Source organism: Polypterus senegalus, chromosome 6, assembly GCF_016835505.1.
Source record: "Polypterus senegalus isolate Bchr_013 chromosome 6, ASM1683550v1, whole genome shotgun sequence".
In the NCBI taxonomy this organism is placed as follows: Eukaryota; Metazoa; Chordata; class Cladistia; order Polypteriformes; family Polypteridae; genus Polypterus; species Polypterus senegalus.
The window spans coordinates 63,058,308-63,082,592 of record NC_053159.1 but is presented as its reverse complement, the minus strand read 5'-3'; the positions used below and the strand labels follow the sequence as shown (position 1 = coordinate 63,082,592).

General features: G+C 39.9%; 1 protein-coding gene across 6 annotated transcripts in view; it reads left to right on the top strand.

The window, feature by feature from the left end:
- Positions 1-24,285, top strand: part of acot7 (acyl-CoA thioesterase 7) — a 238,928-nt gene that overhangs the window by 78,746 nt on the left and 135,897 nt on the right. For all 6 annotated transcript variants that reach the window (XM_039756119.1, XM_039756122.1, XM_039756121.1 and 3 more), the window contains one exon: positions 17,167-17,258. In XM_039756119.1, the coding sequence (XP_039612053.1) occupies positions 17,167-17,258 (92 nt within the window). The remainder of the gene's footprint in view (positions 1-17,166; positions 17,259-24,285) is intronic.

Genomic DNA, 24,285 nt, shown 5'->3' with positions numbered 1-24,285 from the left:
ATATAAATGTTACATGCAGTGGTGTTTATGGTGTGGAAATTAGTGTAGCTGTGCACACCTGAGAGAGTTATGCTGTCAGAAAAGTCAGAGATCCAGATATGTCATGCAGCAGTGGTGTGTGTTAGTGTGAATGAGTGAGTGGGATAGAGATAGATAATCTAGCTCTTAAAAAGCAGACCTCAAGAGACCTATCCTTTGCCTAAACCCATTGGCCTTGGTATGTGCCTACCAGATCTCGGGAAGGATCCAGACTTGGATGGGCTCATCTGATGGAGCTGGGAAAGTGGAATAAAATGGTGTTGCCTCTTACCCTGTGCGCATGCACAGAAATGTGGCGTAAGAACGTTTCCATGTTCAAATCGCGATGTATAAAATCTGAAGTTGGTGTAAAGCCACATACATTTCCACAGTACCTCATACCCTGTCGTACGCAAGTTCTGTGCTCGGTTTTGCAGACTGGCAGCACCCAGCGCCAAGCAGTGCAACGGTTTCTGTGTGGTTACCCCTTATTTCTTAGATCCACATTCCTGACGCGGCTTTATAAATACACTTAAGCTAACCGCGTATTGTTTTAGTATAATGCATCTGCTTGTAATTAACCTGTAACAATATAGTGGTCCAGGGAATAGCCATAGTATTCTAAATATCATAACTGCTTTAGCGTTGTTACTCTCACTACTTCTTCGTCTTCTCCTCCTCTCCCCCCACTGCACTACTCTGAGTATTTATATCACTGTATCTGAATAGGGAATTGCAGCAGCTGATCAGAAAGAGAATTATCGGTATTCAGCTTTAAGCACACGCTGCCACTTCAAACGCTTCAAAGCCTTTCCTGTACGGACCTCGCGGTTCAGAAACGGTTTCATCCTAAGATCTATAAACGCACTTGTATTATCGTGGTATTTCCCTCCACTTGCCCTTTTACCTGTTTCCTCAAGGGTAAGTGTTCTCGTCAAGTTCGTTATCGGGTTGGTCTACTGTTGCACTTTAAGATGAACACATACACACATAGATAAACACACACACAGACCCTAACCACAACAGTGCTCCATGAATGACACACACACGCTGATTAACCCTTAGCACTTTAAACCACACAAGTGCTATAGGAATAACAGCCTGTCATTCAGCACTTCAAGAGACTTACTTATTTTCGGCATGAACAACAATACGATGTTTTAGTGATATCTCGGACCTAAATATTACTTTTGGTCTACAAGAATACATTTAAACATACAAAGACTCAGCACTCTTGACTATAGGCCATTCATCAGCCAAGAATACCTTCTTTATCGTATCTGTCCCTTCTGTTGAGTATAGCGCTCTTCACTCTCAGCCATATAAACCTCGCAGCACAGAAATAATGGCAAAAATCCGCTGTCACCAGGTGCTCAAAGAAATCTAACTTATTACTTCAATCACTCTAGACATTAAGACAAAGCACTGAAAGTTAAAAGCAGCATGGTATTTATTACAAGAATAATAATAATACCACAAGAACAAAGAATACTAGAAAATAGGTAGTGATAGGAAAGTCTGAATATATATAGTCTTTAGAAAAAGCTTACGAAAAAGTTACAGATGACAAGGATGAATGTCCCAGGGAGGCGTTTGATTTAGCAATCAATGTTCATGATGCCTTTCTGACGACCAGGGCCGTCTTCGTCCGTTCCTCTTCTTCTTTCTTCTTCTTCTCCCTTTGCTTCTCTTTCTTCTTCCTTTGCTTCTCTCTTCTTCTTTCCAAACCAAGGCATATTTATTATGAAATGTCAAGCCTTGGTTTCACAACACATGCACCTGATTGGCTGGCTGTCCAAATGATTGATGAATTAATTCACTGTCTGTTTTCCCACACAACAAAACCTTTGATGTACTCGGAGGCATCAGTAATTCTTCCTGTCCTAGGCCATAAAGCAAATTGTTGTTCCAGATGTCCATCCATCAATAGCCTGAGGTATTACCTCAGCATCCTTTTCCGGGCTATAAAACCAAATTAGCATGAAGCTATGAACAAGTGTTATAAAAGTAAGGTGTAAGGGAAGAAAACCTGCTTTAATTTGTTAATTTCATCTGTTGTCTTGTCTTGAACAAAATATAATGGAAACCAAAATGTACAGATTTTATACACCATAACAGCACTCAATCAATTGCTCCTTGTAGAACTGTTTGTATTTAATTACAATCACCCCACTGTAAACTTGCACTACAGTTATAATATTGCACAGCCTATGCCACTTTATAAAGCGCGTATTTACATATGATGATGATATCATTTTTAAGATGAAATGCAGCAAAATATGATTATATTATACAGATAAAACTTTAACTTCATTTAAATAATCTGTATTGTTAATAATTAAACATGTGAGGACACGGTGCCGCAGTGCTAGCAAGTTTACGTATTGTTCCTGCCTTGCGCTGTATATTTGCTGAGGCTGGCGCGACACTGGAAGGATAGATGGATAGAATAATTAAACACGTACTATGAAGATATTTCAGTGTTCCTTTAAAGTTTTGAAGAATCGTCATAAGCTTACAGATGGCTTAATGTCTATTACAGAGCTGATTGTGTGGCGATTGGGTATTTGGGGAAAGAAAAGTAAGGACAGGAATTGGAGGTTAGTATGTTTGAAAGAGACAGTACTGCTACAATAAATTATTTAATCAAAGACTGTGCATGGCGCAGCATCATCTTGTGTGAGACATGAACAATCTCTGTGCCATCGTGTTCCCATGTTTAATAACAGGGTTTCATTCCACTCATCATGAAAATGATATCATGTATACATCTCATTTTAATTATTCAGAGAGCCGTAATATCACGAATGTAATGGATTCTGTGTCCTGTCAGAGAAAGAGAGAGAACGGAAGTACGTAGTGATTCACATAGAGCACATAGAAGATCAAATACAAAAAGCATTTAACATGCTACTTTAGTTACGATGGGATTTGAGAAACTAGTAAATCAAATGATTTTAAGATGAAGTTTATGATCTACTTTAATGACAAAATAAACTACATGATTAAAGTGGAAATTTCGAGATTAAAGTTGACATTTCGTGCTTTTATTTCCCCCCACTGTGTGCTTTTTTTTTTTTGGGTCTGTATCCTAATAAGCTCAGACGGTGGGCTACAACTTGCCTTTTCACGGTGACTTCGATATGTGACTTCTTTTTTTATTTTGGCACTGTGTGACTTTGTGAACTTGAGCTTTTGAGTTTCTCTGACACCCTATGTCACTCGATCAACTTCCTTTTGTTGATTATACCACTGTTTAAATCAATAAATAGTATGTTTTTCCTTTGCCTCCACTTGGTATTCGCTGAAGTTTATATTTTCCCCCGTGCTTTTCCCATTGTCTTTTCACAGAATGCTGAGCTTAAGTGCTATTTATATTGATTTGCATATTCAAAGAGGCGTAATTCTGGGAGGAATTGGGGTGGGACAGCAGGCGCGTGCACGTGCGTTACTTTTCATGCTGACCGGGATTTATGTAGTGGAAGAACATGGAAGTTGGAGTATGCACAGATTCCTGCCTCTGGATTTTTCTGTGCATAAGCACATTTTGGCTTTTGTGCTTACGTCATGTTATAGTGCAAATTCTATGCACGGTGTTATGCATGAGGCCCCAGGACTCTAAAGACCTGGACCTTCATCCTTTTGCAGGGATATTGGGAGCGTCACCCACCCCTTTCCAGTGACCTCATAACCCCCATGTTCTCCCAATCTGTCTACTGACTTATATCTGAACCAGTCACAAAATTCAGTCAGCAGAGATATGAATGTCGCTGCCGAGGTAAGTAAACCTCTCAACAAAGCTGACCCTCTCCCTCTTTCTTTTTTTTTTATCCAAGACACTTGCAAGCTCAGATACTCAAACTCCTCGCTCAGTCTCGATCAGAATCTCCATTGACTCTGCAAAGATCACAGCATCATCAGCAAAGTCAAGATCAGTTAATCATTCTCACCAACACAGCCACTGGACCCCATGACCTTGCCCAATACCCAGTCCATGCAAGCATTGAATAGAGTTGGAGCAAGAACACACCCCTGATGATCCCCAGAATCAACTGGGAAAAACACATAGGTTCTGCCTCCACTCTGCACAGCACTCACAATACCAGTGTACAGGCCGGCCATGATATTCAGAAATGTTGGGGGTATCCAGCGCAGTCTCAGGATGTCCCGCCGGGCAGCTTGATCAACTGAGTCAGACCCATTGTGCAAATTGAGAAAGGCTGCAAAGAAACTCTGCCTGTATTTGCTTTTGTTCTCCATGAGAACCATCAGTGCCAGGATGCAGTTAATGATGATAGACTTAGGTGTAAAACCAGACTGCCAGTCGCTGGTAGGTAAGCTTGTGCTCATAAATCCTATGGAGGATGACCCTAGCAAGGACCTTACCTGCCACCGAGAGCAGTGTTATCCCCCTGTAGTTGACACAATCCAGGCGATCACCCTTCCCTTTCCAGATAGAGGCGACAAATCCCATTTTCCAGACAGTTGGGATGATTCCCATTTCCCAGATGGAAGCAAAGATTGCTTGCAATGCGAGGACGACAGCCTTACCCCCAGCCTGGAGAAGTTCACCTCAGATACTACAGATCCCTGCAGCCTTCCCAACCCTCAGCTGCTTCACCACCTGTGCAATTTCGTGTGATTGGAGGGTTCACTGCTAATTGGAGGATCAGCTCTAAACAGCTGCTACTACCAGGCAATGGAAAATTTCAGAAGAGTAATGCCACTCTAAAGCCTTTAAAAAGCACACAATAAACATCTATACACATTTTTGCAATACAGTGCAACCACCAACTGACAAGATTAAAAATATCTCTGGATCAGTATTAAAACCAAAAGCAGAAATATTAATGAATATTCATGAATTTCCTTTTTTTTTTTTTTTTTGTCCAGTAGAGAAGTGCTAAATCATATTGTACATAATTAATTGACGTGATTCATGATGATGTATTACTCCAATCACTCCAAAATAGTGAAATGTGCAAGTTCATGCATGCTTTAAATTGTGTCGCAAGGAATCAGTCAGTGGATTGTGTGAAACCTCTATAGCCTCAAGGCAAAAATGAAATGTTCTGGATCCACATACACGAGTAAAGGTATGTCCAGAACACTGAAGGGTCAAAGACTTGTCCAAGCAACCCAGGGACAGATGTGTAGCACCAGACACAAAGGAAATTTCTCATGCACTAAAAAAACATTTTCAAGAAAAGAACTTACGGTACACTGGACATTATGAAAAATGAAGAAAACTAGTTATGATGACTAAGTAGAGTTTGTTTTAAACATTTTATCAATATTTTAAATCCCTGAGATGATTTCCTACATACGTTTTGCACAACAGCACCTTCTGCTGAAAAATGCTGTGGTCAGTACCCCACTTGCTCCAAATGTAGAAACATCCCTGGTTATGTAGAAACCATAATGTTCAGGAAAGAATAAAGGTTCTGATTAAAGTACCTATTGATTTCTTGCTATTCTTTCACTGTTAATTTTATTTTCTGAAATTGATAGGTAATTATGTATTCAAAGGCATGAAAAATTCATGGTGCAGTCATGACTGGTCCTTTTTAAAAACACCATTTACACCTCGTACACTGTTGAACTTGACTCTGCTTAAATTATTTTTGTCTTGATCAAATACTTCACTGGATATTCAACCATTGCACCCAAGATTAGGTCAGCCCTGGGAAATCATCCCCCAAGTGGGATTATACTGCACTGTGGCAGACTGACACTCCGGTTAACCTAACCAGTGGCATCCGGTTCACTTGTAGTGCCATGCTCCTACTCATGTGGGACCACAAAGAGGCCAAAGCATACAAAGTACTTTCATTTTAGGCAACCAACCAGATAAGTTAAATATTAAAAACTGTTGGGGGGAAAATAAGCCCTCATCCTGTATATTGTGTTACGAGGTTACAAGCGACGCTTTATATGCAAGTAGTACAGTACAGTATTTTATATTCAAATGCAATCTTCCTGATTCACAGGCAGGTAACGGTTTAGAGTCCCTCCTTATAGTGTTCACACTCATGTCCTCCCAATAAATATAAGAAGTGGAATATATACAATTATGTGTGGATTGTGCATTGTCTATTGAAGAATACTTGCTCCAAAAGCAATAGAGAGCCAAAACTGTATACATGGCCCTATAAACATTTGTCTCCCTAATTGAGCCATATAGTTAGATTTGCATGCACACGTTTCATCATACCACTATAGACACAGAAATCTTTTATTTTCCCAAAGACCACAATAGGAGTGTTGGCAGCAAAGAAGAAATTGGCTCTTCCAAAAAGAAAAAAAAAAAATATTATATATATTCAGTTGAATAGTGTGTGTGTGTGTGTGTATATATATATATATATATATATATATATATATATATATATATATATATATATATATATATATATATATATATAGTTGAATCCTTGTGGTCAGTCACACCTAGCAGAAAGAAATTGTAGGGAAAAGGAGACCAGGGCACACCCCGTTACAGTTTCACACTTGCACCCCCCCCAATATTTCTAAGTGCCATTCAGAAATGGCCAGTGAACCTATCCCTTAAAGACCTTGCTGATATAGTATATTCAAGATAAAGTAAAATGAACACTGCTGTCAGTTTGGAATGATCAGTAATCAAAGTGGATGTGTATGTACTGTTGCAGAAGATCAACATCCTCGGAGGAAGCTCTTGTGAACACAGCGAGAGAACACGCAAATTGTACATAAAAGAAACATCGGATTAAAATCACAATGGGGTGCAAGCTCTGTGAGCCTGTCTGCATTAAAGATACCTGAAAAAGCACTGTACATACTTTGACTTCTTTTGGAATATACCAATGCAAGAAACTGCAAATTGGGCAAAATTTAGATTTAAACTAGCATGCATCCTTATAAGCTATTAGCTGGCAATAATTAGTATTAGGAGCTATAACATGCATCATCCATCCATCTCTTTCACAGACTCTCACTTTTTTTTTTTAAGTATAGAATCAATGAAACCTCATGCTTAGCTTGACAGGAACCAACCAGTGCATCATAGGGTAAATACTAAATACCTTTGAGGCAACCTTGAATTGACAATCACTTTAGACTGTCTGAGAAGAAAAGGAATCCATGGAGGAAACGTTCATGAAAACAGGCGAGCAAAATACTGCAAATGGTCTGTCCATCTGTAATATAGTGTCTGTCTTTCTGTCCGTCCATCCGTATTTCCACTTAATCCTGTGTCATTTGTATCATTAATATCAGATGCAGTTCAAGGACCCACTCCATTATAGGACACTTTATTACACAAACAAAAAACATTCAATTAATTTCATGCATACAGTATTTTTGTGTGTGAAAGGAAAACAAGAAGACTTGGAGAAAATCTAGACAGAAATTGATTACCTTGAGTTGTGAGGGAGCAACTCTGATTAGTTTGTGGACACCATCTTTTAAAGTAAGGCAAAAACAAATAAAATTTAAATGAGGGAATCATTACTTTTTTAATTTTAGGCTCTACAGAGTTTGAAAAGTGTGTGTGTGTAAGATGAGTGCATCAGCACATTAATTATTTTTCCTACTATGTGTAGAAAACTAACACACATTCTCGGTGAGACACACAAAAGCAAAAATGGTCACATCACATGCATATTGTAATGAATATACTGTTGACACGCATGCAGAGCCCTCTGCACATTCCCATATAAACACTTCAACAAAAAAAAAGTCAGAACTATACCACCTTATGGTTCTGAAGTGTTAGTATCCCATACATACTTACCAAAATAAATGCATGTATGCCAGTATCCTCCATGTGGACTTTAGAGCTGCGTATTGAAGACATTCTGTTACCAGTAGATGTCTCCATTTCCTAAGATGTGTGCACCCTCCATTCAAATTTTATGCTTCTGACAGCACTAGACTGGGTGTGTCTGCTCCTTACGCTGAAGTTCTTACATTTAAAAGTATTGGTAAGTGGGAAATTTAACATATTAAAATATGTATTTAAAATCCTTTTGTGGTACAAGTGTGATGTACAGCAAAAAAGATGTTCATCAGAAAGCATGGTGCCCAGTTAAAACTAACAAGCATAGCCTCATGTTTGCTCCACACTATCCACGCTAAGATTTGAAATGCAAAAAAAAAAATTGCTGTGTATCATTTTTCAAACCTTGTCCAAGCTGGCCGAGCAGCATGGTGGCATTTTCGCCTTCTGGTCCTCTTAAGCCATTTGGAATGCAGTCTCCCCCAGTGACATTTTTTTCAGATAGCCACAGTTGCCCAAAGACACCCTGGGAGGTTGATTGTGAAGTCTTTTGTGGCCCAGTATACTGTAAGTGAGAGGGCTGTGCACAAGTGTGCCCAGCAGGAGACTTCGGTCCCATCCTGGATTGGACCGATATACAAAGACACTGAACTTGTACTAGCTGAGGTCAATGTTAGAAATCGATGGATGGATCAATGTTAGATCCTGACCTATTGATAGGTGCTTGGCATGGCAGAAGAAAGTATGGGAGCAGAGTTTCAGTATGAAAATAAACAGACATGCAGTATACAGTAAAATAAATAGATCCCTTAGCCCCCCTTTATTCTCCTTCATGCCTTTCTGCGAGGTGAACATGCTGTCTGCTTTTTGTTTGCATTATGTAAGCCTGCTTAATTCTGAGCAGGGTCATGGGGGAAGTGGGAGCCTATCCCAGCAATTGTAGAGGGTAAGCCACCTCAGACAGGGTGCCGGTCCATTGCAGGGTGAACACACACATCCATTTCATTCACTCTTTGTATCACTAGGTAGTGATCAAGCTCCATGAATTGCAGCAGGACACCATTGCCTTAGGCTACTGTTGCTGGCAGTGAATGAAACAAGAAAGTCTGCCGAGCTTTCAGTTACCATTTAGGACATACTTAGGTTACATTCATTTTAGAACAGGAGTAACGCTCCACCACCACAACATTTCCTTATTGTAAGGTTTCATTTTCTAAAATTAGTTCCCTTCTGCTCCACACAAGAAGCTTTGGTCTAATCAAGTAAAAAAAAATCCCAAATTGTACAATTAACCAGTGTTACAGATATTTATCTATGTTGACCATTTGCTCCATATATTTCATTCACTTTCTCAACTCTCCATGTTCATATCACTTCACTTCTCAAAGCTTCAATCTCTTTGTTTTTCAGCTTCCTCCTTGGCCTCATCCCATCAACTTTCATTGCAGTGCATTTTCTAGTCTTTCATGCCACATAGCCAAACTAAAATGTGAAAAAAAGCATCTTTCTCTCGCTGTCTCTCTCTAGGTGCTTGTCACTAAGGCAACCTGCCTTTCATGCGGCAGCTCAGAAACATCAGGGTGCAGCTAGAGGAGGGTCTGTGTAAGATGCCAAACATAATAACCCTCTCTGTGCCACACTGCCTGTGTCAAGTGGCATTCAGGCCTAAGTCGGCATTAACCTATCTGTTGCTTTATTGGTAGTTCTGGCCATAAGACATGGTTTTAGTTTGGCAGCCAAAGAGTATCCCCCCTTTGAGCTGCATTCTCTGGCCAATAAAAAGGAAAACTACTGTTAAGAATTTAGTGTAGTGACCATCACAGCAGCCTCTTCCAGCCTCCCTGTAAACAACTTATTTTTTTGAATTCAAGCAAAGCTTCTTCAGATAAATGGTTTATGGGCCTCAAAAAGGGCATTCTTCTCTTACTAGGTTTAATTTATTGCTGTCTTTATCCTCTTGACAGAAAGCTCTGGGCAATTGCTTTTGTGAGTAATGTGTTCCCAGTCCAGTGTGTGCTGTTGGGAGCCTCGTATTTTACCAGATTCACCTTCTGAGATTGAAGTTCCTCCTGAGAGAAACCGCGCTGCCAGCTGCTGAATCCTGACCGCCTTTCTTGTGTTGTATCAACAAGCAGATGTAGGCTAAAGTGGTTTATTGCATAAGAGCTGTAGGAAGGTCCCTTTGTGAAGTGCTGTATGGAAAGATACATTTTCAGTATTGTGTTTTAATGTAGCACTCCATAGTAACCCAACAGTTTTTAGTTTTATACATTTTACATTGTACATATCACAAGTCTACCCCCCATTAGCAGTACATTCATGGTCTAGCTTAATAAATTAACCAGCATTGGTACTTGCGTGACAGAAGAAAAATTGTATGAATGTTAGAGAAGTGCAAGAGGTTGCAGATGCATGGAGCATAGTGTGGGCATGGGTGGTCTTTTTGTCATCAATATAAGGTTTTTTTTTTTTTTCTTAAGTAGTTGCTACAAATTTCAATGAACTTATCAAATTAATACTGTAGATTGTTTTGATTTATTTGATATTTTTCACTAAAAATCATCATAACAAAAGCAAAATAACTCACAGCAAATGGTTGAAAAGTCAAAAATGCTTCAGGCAAAATTAACAGGCATTTCAGTTTTCTGCAACATTCATTGGAAACAAGTTTAGGATTGGAAACTGGGGAAAACTTGCCATTTAAAAAAAAAAGCGTAACTCAAACTTCTTTATAAGCTACTTTGTTAAAAATCAAAGGATTCAAACAACTTGTGGACTGTAAGTTGTGATTGGTCAATCAATTCCTAAGCTCAGATGTGACAAGCAGCTATCAAGCCTGAAATGGTTGAATTGTGTTTTGAGTTCCCTAAAAATATTAATCCATTGAAAGCTCAAAGTTAAGATTATGACCACAGTGCTTTTTTGTGCGCAGTGTTGCATACTGTGTAGAGTAAATAATTTACAGTATTAATCTTTCTAAGGGTCTATATAATGAACCAATGATGGATCATCACTGAATCTTTTAAGGAGTTTACAGATAGATGCAATCTATAATAAACCAGAAAAAAAGCCATTGATTTGGATTAGTCATTAGCAAATTTATTACTTGGATCCTAGTTCAGTCTTGCTCTGAGCTGAGTTCGGTGTGACATTTACATGTTCTCCTTGTGTTTACGTAAATTTACATCAAATATTGCTGCAGCCCCACTCGTATTTGACCATGAAAAATCAATTTCAGAAAATATTCACTTGGCTAGTAAAATACCTCACTTTGTCCCTGAGTGTCTGTAAGAAATAGTTGTTGACCACAATAAAATACCATTGTGTAAGGGAATTGGAACCTATCTTGCAGGTATTAAATGTATCCTTTTTCGTATCAGCTCTGCTCATAGGGTACTATGCTATACAGTAGCACCTCTCCAATGCTGAATGGGGCTATTATATAACCAAATTTAAGTTGGATTTCTAGCGCTTCTCCCCACTGTGTAGCTACATGTCATGTGCTGCGCCTGCTCCATTGCTCCTGATCTCACTGGGCCTTAGGGAAGACAAAGGAAGAGAAGCAGACATGATTCGCTTCTGTCACATGTTGTTAGCATCAGCCTTTGCTTGCCACAGAAGCTTGCTCTGCATGGGTCATATTATTGGCTTGCTGTGCCCCCCTGCTTCTGCTCTTTTGCACTTTGTTAACTCTTCTGAATCATTTAAGCAAATGCACTTCATTGTCACACAAGAATTCAAGCAAATGCTCAGAATACATGCAAATGCTGTAACACTCATGTGCCTTCATGTTTTCACATTTGTAGTGTGACATCGTCCCATGACTTAATTCAATGCTCTGTAAAATTTGTACGGCATTCATTTGCATTTGGGTTTGAAACTGGACTGGTTCATGTTCAGCACTGGTTGCGGTGAGCAGTGCAGCTCTGTAAAGCGTTCTTGAAACCATACTGCCGATGTGTGGAAAGCTAACCCTGTACAAAATGACTTGTCCTGTTGTGTTTTGCATCATGCCATAGCAGGAATCAAAAACATTCATGCAAAAGCAACCAAAACAAGATTGACGCCAAGCTATAGCAATAGCTCTTCTCCTTTAGATTTTTAAACGGTTCTGTTGCCCCACTGATGTTTGCCCATATTGTGCCACACTTACTGGTTCTCTAGTTCCATCCAGCACAGGAAGTCCCTGCCAGAGTTCTGGGAGAGTTGTTTTCTTTGCTTCTTGAAGTGTGCACTCCAGGCTTCACGCCAGAGGGTCCCAGTTTATACCTCCTAATGGGAGAGTCATTTTACAAAATGGAATGTGTCTGAAGCATATCTGAGAGAATTCTTCTGAATCTTGATCACTGAAATATTATTTCACATTAGAAATACAGTAATCCCTCCTCGATTGCGGGGGTTGCGTTCCAGAACTCCCTGCGATAGATGAAAATCCGCGAAGTAGAAACCATATGTTTGTATGGTTATTTTTATATATTTTAAGCCCTTAGAAACTCTCCCACACTGCTTATAAATATTCTCCGGACAGTTATACTGTATACTCTTTCAATTTGACCACCTGGAGTTGTCTACGGGGTAACATTATGGAGCAGTGGTAGCACTGCTATCTTGCAGTAAGGAGACCAGGATTCACAGTCTGGGGTCCTCCCTGTGTGGACTTTGCAAGTCTTCCCTGTGTCTGCATGGGTTTCCTCTGGGTGCTCAGGGTCATCCCCCCCCCCAGTCTAAAGACATGCAAGTTAGGTGACAATGCTAAATTAACCCTAGTGTGTGTGTTTTTGTGTGTATGTGTGTGTGATCAGCCTGCTGTAGACTGGCACCCTATCCAAGGACTGATTTTTGCCTTGTGCCATATGCTTGCTGGGATAGGTTCCAGCCCCCTGCAACACTGCTCAGGATTAAGCAGACTTAGGAAATGGTATGGTATGGTAAAGAGTTGTTTTACATGAACAGGGGTAGAGAATGGAGATATTTAGGCAGTTTTGCTAATATGCATAAATGAACACTCTGAAAATCTATATAAATACAATTCTAAACATTTTGTTTTTGTTCACCAATCATGCAAAAATGACTGAACTAATTTTCACAAAATTGTTCATGTTTGTTGCTGTTGGTGCAACCTAAAGTAAAGGCTGTATGGCTTGGCAGGGAAGGTGGTTGTAGTGGAGGGGAGGGCCACCCAAAAACCAGAGTCAATGCGGGGACTACACATAGAGACCAAAGGTACAGCATTTTCTTCTCAACTAATATGGATAACAATTTGTCTTTCTAGATTACAGCTTTTATGTAAGAGTATGCTTTTTTTGGTCTTATTGTGGGTTGTGTTTAGCCATATTGAATTTACAAAAGACAGTATTACTCCAGTTATTTTCATATAGACCCCTTTCTGAGAGACATAAAGGGGCAAAAGGGGTGCACTGTGTATAGTGTTGCCTTAAGGAGCAATATTAATTTTTTTAACCTCCCCAAAAACTTCCACAACTCCAAACCACCATTTTTGGTGAGTTTTGCAGTTGCAAAATTGTATGTGAAACAAAGTTTAGCATCAATCTGTGAAAGTATATGTAAAATTAAACTTTCCTGTTCCACTCACCTAATTTTGTGCTGTATATTATTAGCACACTTAGAAAATGTATGAATGGATATTATAAATCATCAATGGAGCAAGATTTTCTTGAACTTGGTAAGCTACTGTTCAGAAAATGCTGTATTGCTCCTTGATGGTAGACATTTGCTTAAATCCATTTTATGATCTGGCAGTTATAATTTTAGACTTTGATACCAGTACCACATCTTGATTTGTAGACATTTTAATTCAAAGTTGAATCAATCAACTTTGAATCCTCTTAATAACATTGAATACCTCCACCACTGGTGCTATCTGTTGTTATACAGACACCTGCAGCAATATCTGTGAATCCCTAACCCTCTAGGCATCCCTTACTACAGATGTTTTCCCACAGTTATTCTTTATGAAATCTATACTCTTGAAACCACTCTAAAGCAGGAAATACTAAGATGTAACATTCCTGGTTCTAACCCAGCAAAGAGTTACAGCAATTATGGAATCCAATCACATACACAAAGAACAAATTCTCGATTCATGAGAGCAGAGAAATAAATTTTTATCAGAGAGATGGTGTAGCTGACGGATGGAACAATAGCACTTCAGCCAGCAATGACAAAAAAGCCCAAATTTTAAAAAACACACAAATGCTTGCTTTCTTACCTTAACTCATTACACAAATATACCTGGGCAATTACTTGTCACTTCCAGGTGTGTGTATGTGTATGCATATATACAGTCGTGGCTGAAGTTATCGGCACCCCTGGAATTTTCCCAGAAAATGCACCATTTCTCCCAGAAAATTGTTACAATTACAAATGTTTTGGTATATGCATGTTTATTTCCTTTACGTGCATTGGAACAACACAAAAAAAACGGAGAAAAAAAGCCAAATCTGACATTTCACACAAAACTCAAAAACCAGGCTGGACAAAATTGACGCCCTCAACTTAATATTTGGTTGCACGCCCTTTGGGGAAAAAGTAACTGAAATCAAGCGATTCCTTTAACCATCAATAAGCCTGTTACACCTCTCAAATGAAATTTCCAACCACTCTTCTTTTGCAAACTGCTCAAGGTCTCTCAGATTTGAAGGGCGCCTTCTTCCAACAACAATTTTGAGATCACTCCATAAGTGTTCAATCGGATTTAGATCCGGACTCATTGTTGGCCACTTCAGAACTCTCCAGCACTTTGTCTTCAACCATTTCTGGGTACTTTTACAGGTATGTTTGGGGTCATTTTCCTGCTAGAACACCCATGACCTCTTACGCAAACCCACCTTTCTGACACTGGGCCCTACACTGCACTCCAATATCTTTTGGTAGTCTTCAGATTTCATGATGCCTTGCACACAGTCAAGGCATCCAGTGCCAGAGGCAGCAAAACATCCCCAAAACATCTTAGAACTTCCACCATGTTTGACTGTAGGTACCGTGTTCTTTTCTTCGTAGGCCTCATTCCGTTTTCTGTAAACAGTAGAATGATGAGCTTTACCAAAAAGCTCTACCATGGTCTCATCTGTTCACAAGACGTTCGCCCAGAAGGATTTTGGCTTCCTCAAGAACATTTTGGCAAACTCCAGTCTGACTTTTTTATGTTTCTGTGTCAGCAGTGGGGTCCTCCTGGCTCTCCTGCCATAGCGTTTCATTTCGTTCAGATGTCTACACATATTTTGAGCTGACACTGTTGCACCCTGAGTCTGCAGAACAGCTTGGATATGTTTTGAAGCTGATTGGGGCTGTTTATCCACCATTCACACTATCCTTCGTTGTAGTCTTTATCAATTTTTCTCTTCCGTCCACATCCAGCGAGATTAGCTACGGTGCCATGTGTTGTGAACTTCTTGATTATGTTGCGCACAGTGGACAACGGAACATGAAGATCTCTGGAGATGGACTTTTAGCCTTGAGATTGTTATTTTTCCACAATTTTTGTTCTCCAGTCCTCAGTCAATTCTCTGCTCTTCTTTCTGTTCTCCATTCTTAGTGTGGCACACTCAGACACACATCAGAAAGGTTGAGTTAATTTTTCTCCATTTTAACTGACTTCAGGTGTGATTGCTATATTGCCAGCACCTGTTTCTTGCCACAGGTGAATTCAAACGAGCATCATATGCTTGAAATAAAACGATTTACCCACGATTTTGAAAGGGTGCCAATAATTTTGTCCGGCCCATTTTTGGAATTCTGTGTGACATGATGTCAGATTTGGCTTTTTTCTCTTTTTTTTTTTTTTTTTGTTTTCCAATGCACATAAAGGAAATAAACGTGTATACCAAAACATTTGTAATTGCAACAATTTACTGGGAGAAATGGTGAATTATCTGGGTACATTCCAGGGGTGCCGATAATTTCGGCCATGACTGTATATGTACGTATCTCTCTCTATCTAGGTAAGTTTTTCTGTCAGAAAAATTAATACCACCAGTCACTTAATCCCAAAGCAAAGTGCTCTGACCGTCATATCTCAATCACATAAGTTGCTCTGGCTCCAAAGGTGAAGGATTAGAAACAAGATCTCCATGTATCAGACCCTGAGTCCCACTGAGTTTGCATGCAAAATCAGTGCCTATGTGGCTCTGTGGATAAGGTCATTGGCTTCTAGTCTGGGCCATGGTTCTAAGTCAGTCTTTAAACAGAGATGCTAAATGCTCATGTTTCCTTTAGAGGAGTTGGTGTGTCTGAGACTCAACAGGAGAAGGCTATAAAGCCAAAAACCTCCCTGTTCAAAGTGTTATTTTAGTTTTGAACCAGATTGACTTATATCTTATAGAGAAGGATTTGTGACCCAATGGTTAATCATTTTAGGTCCAGAAAATCTACCCTTTCAGGACCAATTGAGAATTTTTAGGGACAGAGTCAATGATATGTCCCTAAGTGTGCTGTACCATATGCTTCATTTTCAGCTCAGTGCTCAGAAGACCAAATTCCTACTTGCAACAGCACGTCTGTCTGCTCGTGAAGTTTGTCAGATGTTGTACACTGCGGATGCAATTAAATGTTTGAGGCTCTCCCCGCGCTGCTGTTTGTGTGAATCTATGCACTGTTGCCATGGGAACCTGCCTGTCATGGCAACTTTGGCCTGGGTGTAAAAATGGAAATCTTATTCCCAAAAGCAGGCTGTCAGGATCACTTTTGCTCACAGAAGCCTGTATAAATTTTATACTGTATTAGCTGCCTTGTTTAGCCTGTACCTTGTGTGGGCCGAGAATAGAAATCTGCAGATGTGGTGTGGCGGAAGCAGACTCCAGTTAAGCATTGGCAAGGGCCAGAGGGAAATGCAGTCCTAGTGTTTCTGTTGTAGCCTGGAATACATTAAAATGATTTTCTGTCACAATATAATGACAATCGGCTACCTGGGGTGGAAAAGGACCTCTTCTCTGTGTGTTGATCATTATTCCATTATAATCCTGGCACTCCCTCAGAATCCCACCATCCTGGAAACACCACTATTACTGACTAGATCTTAGATAAAATGACCCAATTTACTAAGAGCCAGCAGTAGCTTTGTGTTCCTGGTTATTGCTGTTGATGGATTGATATTCTCCTCATTTTTGGAGGTCTTACTTTTTGATATTTGTATCCATCTCTTTTAATTTTTTATTTAGGCTGCATTGTAACTTACCCACCACATAAATGTCAAGTTTGTCCATCTGGTGCAGATGTCACTGTGGGTGGATACAATGATTGGACATGACTGTGTGATGACGCCTCTGAAGTTCTACCCACCTTCCCATATGCCCTGCCACTTGGCCTTTGATCTGTAACAACACTTTACACTTTTCAGTCTTATAATATGCACTCTATTCTGTACTTTACAGGAACAACAAAATTGACTAATAAGGCAACGTTGTGGTATGTTCCCTTCTCTTTGGAAAACGTTGACAAGATCATTGAAGTGCCCTCAATTGAGGTGAGTTTTTGGGACAGGGTGGAATGGTTCCACTCTTTTCTTTGCTTATGTCTTTTATTTATCACTTTACCACTGAAGCAAGCTTGCATGTGCAAGTAGGCACAGGCAGCCATCTTGTGTACAGGAAATCCGTCTCTACTCAGCCTCATGTTTGGCTGTTACTAATTTAGCATAATCTCAATTCGCATTCTGCAGTACATTTTAAATTAAATATGAAAATGTTTTTATTTAGTATATTTGATGAACTAATTATGCAGTACATGAAAATACAATTATATTTCTGGTTAATTTCTGAGCAACTGTTCCAAAAATGTGTTAAATTTACAGATGTGCTGGAATATGCACCATAACATTTTAAATTCAATTATTATACTGTGAACATATGGCTGTTACATGTCAAAAATACATATCATATTTTTTCTTTCTTAATGAGCACGTCATTTGTTTGTTCTCCCCTTTTTATGCAAATTGTAGAATTCAGTATTTCAAACAATTTTTTCATATAGTGAGGTATTTAAACAAAAACACACACACACGAGAAACACCCTCACCAGATTTACAATATTAGTATCATCACCCAAAAGTAATAATGTATATAACGAGGACCAAAGGATAAGCAATAAAAATAAATGAAGATGTACCAGAGCCCAATTAGGCTGAACAGCTTTAACTTTCAGCTGCTTCTGGGAGTTTTCCCACCAACTACGATGGCAGTTTCTGAATGGAAACATCGGAGTCCTAGATTTTTCAAGATTAATTGATGACAAAGCATACAATAACTTTCATGTATGCAAAACTGTATCTTGGAATCCCAACATCACAGTAAGGTAAGGTCATCTGCCCTTGCCAATCTGCTCTTGTCAATGGATACCAGCCTGGAGTTTGCGGTGACTGGCATAAATAAGCATGATCTAAGTAAAAGCCAGGTCATAGTGATACTGGCAATTGGCCTCCTTAGGAGAACAAAGAAGATCTCCAAATTTAGAAGTAATAAAGCTTTATATTCAAATTTATCGTCTTCACAATGATGCAGAGTCCAAAAGACTTCATGATACCACAAACAGTGTTGACAATGAAAGTACTTAGATATACATTTGTAATTTTATAATATACAATTATATACCATTAAGTGTGGTTAATATGACATAGTACTTAATCTACACTAATAAAAGGCAAAGTCCTCACTGACTCATTCACTCATCACTAATTCTCCAACTTCCCGTGTAGGTAGAAGGCTGAAATTTGGCAGGCTCATTCCTTACAGTTTACTTACAAAAGTTAAGCAGGTTTCATTTTGAAATTCTATGCATAATGGTCATAACTGAATCCTACTTGCGTACATATATACGTCCATAGCCTGCAGCTCGGCTGCCATGTGAGGCGGAGTTGCGTCCCCCATCCCCATGCCTCCCACGTAGTTGGCTGCCTGCCTATATTGCGTCCCCCATCCCCACGCCTCCCACGTAATTGGCTGCCTGCCAGCCCATATAAGGCCGTCCGTTACTCCGGTCTCTTCATTCCCTTCCTTGCTTCGCCACGGTGTTCATGTCTCCTTGCTGATAACTGCAGCCTTTTTTATTTAATCCACGGCTTCTCCACTGTTTTATTGTTCGTTTATTACACTTATAGTTATTGTGTAGGTATTTTAGACTTGGGTACCTGAACAATGTAAACTATTTCTTTTACAGTTCCAACCGTACCCCCATTAACAAGTCTATCGAGGTGATCACCATCAATCAAATAACTGTCACTTACCGAGTGGTTTCCATGCCCGGAGATGCCGCCTGCCTTTTACATTCTCTGTATTACATATTGCATGGCCATATCAGGCTCAATCTTGATATCCGGAGGAACATTGTGTCTTATGTATTGAATGACTGGGACAGGTTCAAGGTGTGGACTGATGACGGTACAGGAGATAATTATTCTTAACAGGAGCACTAGAAGAGTGAAATGCTTAAGCCCTTCACCTATGCTTCTGCATGTGAGTTGATGGCTGCCACTGAATTGTTTGGTTGTCGCTTTCAAGTGTACCAAAAAGGCCAAATATTTTAAACTTTTGGAGAACAGCCAATGCCTCTTAAACATCTTAGATTCACAGGTGACGATTTGAGTAGTGCGACACTTTGTTTACGAATGTTTCAACTCTCAAAAGCTGGATGTGAAGTTATTGATGAACGCTTGACAGATGCTGAATGTCACTTCAACACAAGTCCTGCAAATACTAATGTAACTGAAACAAACCATGAAACTCAAACCGATTATGACAGCAACAATCCAAGCTGTGAGAAAACAGTAAAAAGGAGGCGTATCAGATGTCGTGGTACATTTTCTGATGCAGCTAGATGGAAACAACTTTCTGACTCTGCAGCCAAATACTCGCAGAAAAATCCACAAGTTAATAGACACATGCTGTCACTAAATACTCGCAGGCAAATCCACAACTTAATAGAGACGCTGCCGCTAAATATTCACAAGCAAATCCACAAATTAATAACGGGAATGCCTGTTCAACATCTTAGATTCACGAGTAGCGATTTGGGTAGTGAACACTTTGATGGATGAAACCTGTTATCTTTACAACGGTTGACAAACACAGAATGTAACTTGAACACAACACGTCCTCCAAATACAAACCTGATTGAAAGAAATAATGATAATCAAATCCTTTATGACAGCAACACTCAGAGTGACAAAACAATTACATTGACAATCATGTTGTTGTTTTTAGAATGTTTCCTTTTCTTTTTCATAACTTCTTTAATACACTACTTCTCTGCTGCGAAGCGCGGGTATTTTGCTAGTAATAAATATACCAATAAATAGGATAGAAGTTAACCAATCTTTAGTGCGAGTTTTTAATTCTTTCTAATTTAAAACATTTTAAAAGAATTTAAAAAACTAATTAAAAAAACTAAAAACTCACGCTGGAGAGTGTTGACATCTTCACTTTGTACATGTGACACTAATGACCCTATTAAATAATAAACCTTATTAACATATAATATTCAAGGGAGAAAAGGGCAGGAAACTAATAAAGGGAACTGTGAATGTGTCATTGAGTCTACTGTAGGGTTCATAATCACACTCTCACAAGATGATTATCCTAAGGCTAAGACTGTTGAAAATTCTTAAATTTAATTCAAATTGTTCTATCATGATGTGGATGGGAGGAAAAATGGGGTAGGAGTTATTCTGAAGGAACAGTATGTCGAGAGTGTTTTGGAGGTGAAAAGAGTGTCAGCAGAGTAATGATATGAAGCTGGAAATTGGAGGTGTGATGATGAATGTTAGTGTATATGCACTGCAAGTTGGGTGTGCAATGGGTGAGAAAGAAGATTTCTGGAGTGAGTTGGATGAAGTGATGAACAGTGTACTCAAGGGACAAAGTGGTGAAGGGAGCATTGGAGACGAGGTGGTGATGAGGTAGGTATTGTATCAAGGAGAGGAATGAAGAAGGTCAGAGGATAGTGAATTTTGCCAAAAGGATGGACATGGCTGTGGTGAATACGTATTTTAAGAAGATGGAGGAACATAGGGTCACATACAAGAGTGGAGGAAGATGCACACAAGTAGATTACATCCTATGCAGAAGAGTTGATCTGAAGGAGATTGAAGACTGCAAAGTGGTGGCAGGGGAAAGTGTAGTTAAGCAGCATAGGATGGTGGTCTGTAGGATGACGTTGGAGATCAAGAAGAGGAAAAGAGTGAGGGCAGAGCCAAGGATCAAATAGTGGACGTTAAAGGAAGACTGCAAGGTTGAGTTTAGGGAGGCGGTGAGACAGGCATTGGGTGGCAGTAAAGAGTTAACAGACAGCTGGGAAGCTAGAGCAGATGTAGTAAGGGTGCCAACAAGAAGGGTGCTTGGCGTGACATCTGGAAAGAGGAAGGAGGAAAAGGAAACCTGGAAGTGGAATGAGGAAAGACAGGAGAGTATACAGAGGAAGAGGGTGGCAAAGAAGTGGGATAGCCAGAGAGATGCAAAAAGTAGACAAGAGTACAAGGAGATAAAGGCACAAGGTGAAGGGAGGGGTGATGAAGGCTAAAGAAAAGGCATATGATGAGTTGTATGAGAGGTTAGACACTAAGGAGGGAGAAAAGGACCTGTACTGATTGGCTAGACAAGGGGACAAAGCTGGGAAAGATGTGCAGCAGGTTAGGGTGATAAAGGATAAAGATGGAAACGTACTCAAGTGAGGAGAATGTGTTGAGCAGATGGAAAGAGGACTTTGAGAGGCTGATGAATAAAGAGAATGAGAGAGAGAAAAGGTTGGATGATGTGGAGATAGTGAATCAGGAAGTGCAATGGATTAACAAGGAGGAAGATTATTGTTGCTACGTCTGATTGGTGAAACAGTCATGCAGTAGATCCACTGGTGATTTCTCTCTGGCAAAGATAGTGTAATGTGTAAATGGAAAAAAAGTAATGAGTCGAGTGTTGCCCAATGTAGTGGAGTAAGAGTAGCGTTGCTTCTTCACAAATGTACTCAAGTAAAAGTAAAAAGTATGGTGCAGTAAAACTACTCTTAGAAATGAGAGATGGCAGTGGAGTTTTTAACCAGATTGTTTTATGGAATCTTGGAAAGTGAGAGGATGCCTGAGGAGTGAAGAAGTCTACTGGTGCCGATATTTAAGAATAAGGGGGATGTGCAGGACTACAGGGGAATAAAATTGATGAGCCACAGCATGAAGTTATGGGAAATAGTAGTGGAAGCTAGGTTAAGAAGTGAGGTGATGGTTAGTGAGCAGCAGTATGATTTCATGCCAAGAAAGAGCACCACAGATGCAACATTTGCTCTGAAGAAGTTGATGGAGAAATTTAGAGAAGGCCAGAAGGAGTTGCATTGAGTCTTTATGGACCTGGAGAAAGCATACGACTGGGTGCCTCAGGAGGATCTGTGGTATTGTATGAGGAAGTCGGGAATGGCAGAGATGTATGTAAGAGTTGTACAGGATATGTACGAGGGAAGTGTGACAGTGGTAAGGTCTGCGGTAGGAGCGACGGATGCATTCAACATGGAGGTGGGATTACATCAGGGATCAGCTCTGAGCCCTTTTTTTATTTGCAATGGTGATGGACAGGTTCACAGACTAGATTTGACAGGAGTCCCCGTGGGCTATGATGTTTGATGACATTGTGATCTGTAGCGATAGTAGAGAGCAGGCTGAGGAGACCTTGGAGAGGTGGAGATATGCTCTAGAGAGAAGAGGAATGAAGGTCAGTGGGAACGACAGAATACATGTGTGTAAATGAGGGGGAGGTTAGTGGAATGGTGAGGATGCAGGGAGTAGAGTTGGCGAAGGTGGAGGAATTTAAATACTTGGGATCAACAGTACAGAGTAATGGGGATTGTGGAAGAGAAGTGAAAAAGATAGCGCAGGCAGGGTTGAATGTGTGAAGAGTGTCGGCAGTAATCTGTGACAGACGGGTATCCGCAAGAGTGAAAGGGAAGGTCTACAGGACAGTAGTGAGACCAGCTACGTTATATGGGTTGAGACGGTGGCACTGACCAGAAAGCAGGAGACTGAGCTGGAGGTAGCAGAGTTAAAGATGCTAAGATTTGCACTGGGTGTGACGAGGATGGATATGATTAGAAATGAGTACATTAGAGGGTCAGCTCAAGTTGGACGGTTGGGAGACAAAGTCAGAGAGGCAAGATTGCGTTGGTTTGGACGTGCAGAGGAGAGACGCTGGGTATATTGGGAGAAGGATTCTAAGGACAGAGCTGCCAGGGAAGAGGAAAAGAGAAAGGCCTAAGCGAAGGTTTATGGATGTGGTGAGAGAGGACATGCAGGTGATGGGTGTAACAGAACAAGATGCAGAGGACAGAAAGATATGGAAGAAGATGATCCGCTGTGGCAACCCCTAACGGGAGCAGCCGAAAGAAGAAGAGTTTTTAAATTCTTTCAATTCCACTATTTTCTGTTGAAAATTGAGGAAAGTGTGCCAGAAGACTCAATAGTTCAGTCTGGTTTATTTTTTTTTTTCATCTATCCATTGTAGAACTTAATCCAGTTTACAATGGTGTGGTTGCAAGAATAACTCTCTAACTTTTGGAGTAAGGCAGGCATCTACCGTGTTTCAGCCCTTTCAGTTTACTGCAGGACACACTCACAGCAGTCCGTTTAGGCTCACAAATTATACCAATATGCCTACGCCACCACCACCTACTCAAAGCATCATGATGCTCCAACATTGATGGACTGAAAGCCAGAAGTCTACGTGACCATCATCATCAAGTCCTTCCATGAGAACCCTAAATACAAAGGGGACTGTTTCGTTTATGTTAGGTAGAATGCCCAGATGCCCTTTTGTCCAGTTTTTTTGGTAGTTTCACTACATGTGTACTTCAGCCAGTTACGTTAACACATTCAGGTGTGATGTCACAAGTAAATACTTCTACGTTCAAGTGCAAGCAGTATTACTAACTACTTTAATTCAACATTATTCTGTGATTGCAAGCTCATTGTACATGATTGTTAATGGACAGTTTGTGTCTCAAAACACTTGATGTTTCCTACAGGTTATTATGGTGGTATACTTTAAAACTAAAGCCCTGATCAGCTGTAGGTGTCCAACTGCCTTCACAGAGCTGTATTGTCTGCATCTACATTGGACATTTACTTCAGTATTTGATTTATGTTTACAATAACATTTTTATTTATATTTTTGTGAAATGAACAGTATGGAAGGTATTATGCAGTGAGTGTAGACGGGTGGGGGGTGTGTGTGGAGAGTCAAGTTTCTGTGAGACATGCAGCTATAATGAAGTTCTCTAACAAACCAGAATAAAATTATGACCACTTGACTTTTCAATTTGTGTCACAGAGCCTTCAAATTAAGTTATTTGAATTGGATCTGTAAAGGAACCGGTTGGGAAATGAGTGAGATCTGTGATGCCTGAAATATAAAACACAACTATCATTCTTAATTTATTGAAGAACTATGCAGGCACTTTTTATGTTTTTTTGGTAGGTGCAAGTTGTTGAGATAGTATGAAGTTAAGTATACAATTTTGTAAAAGTG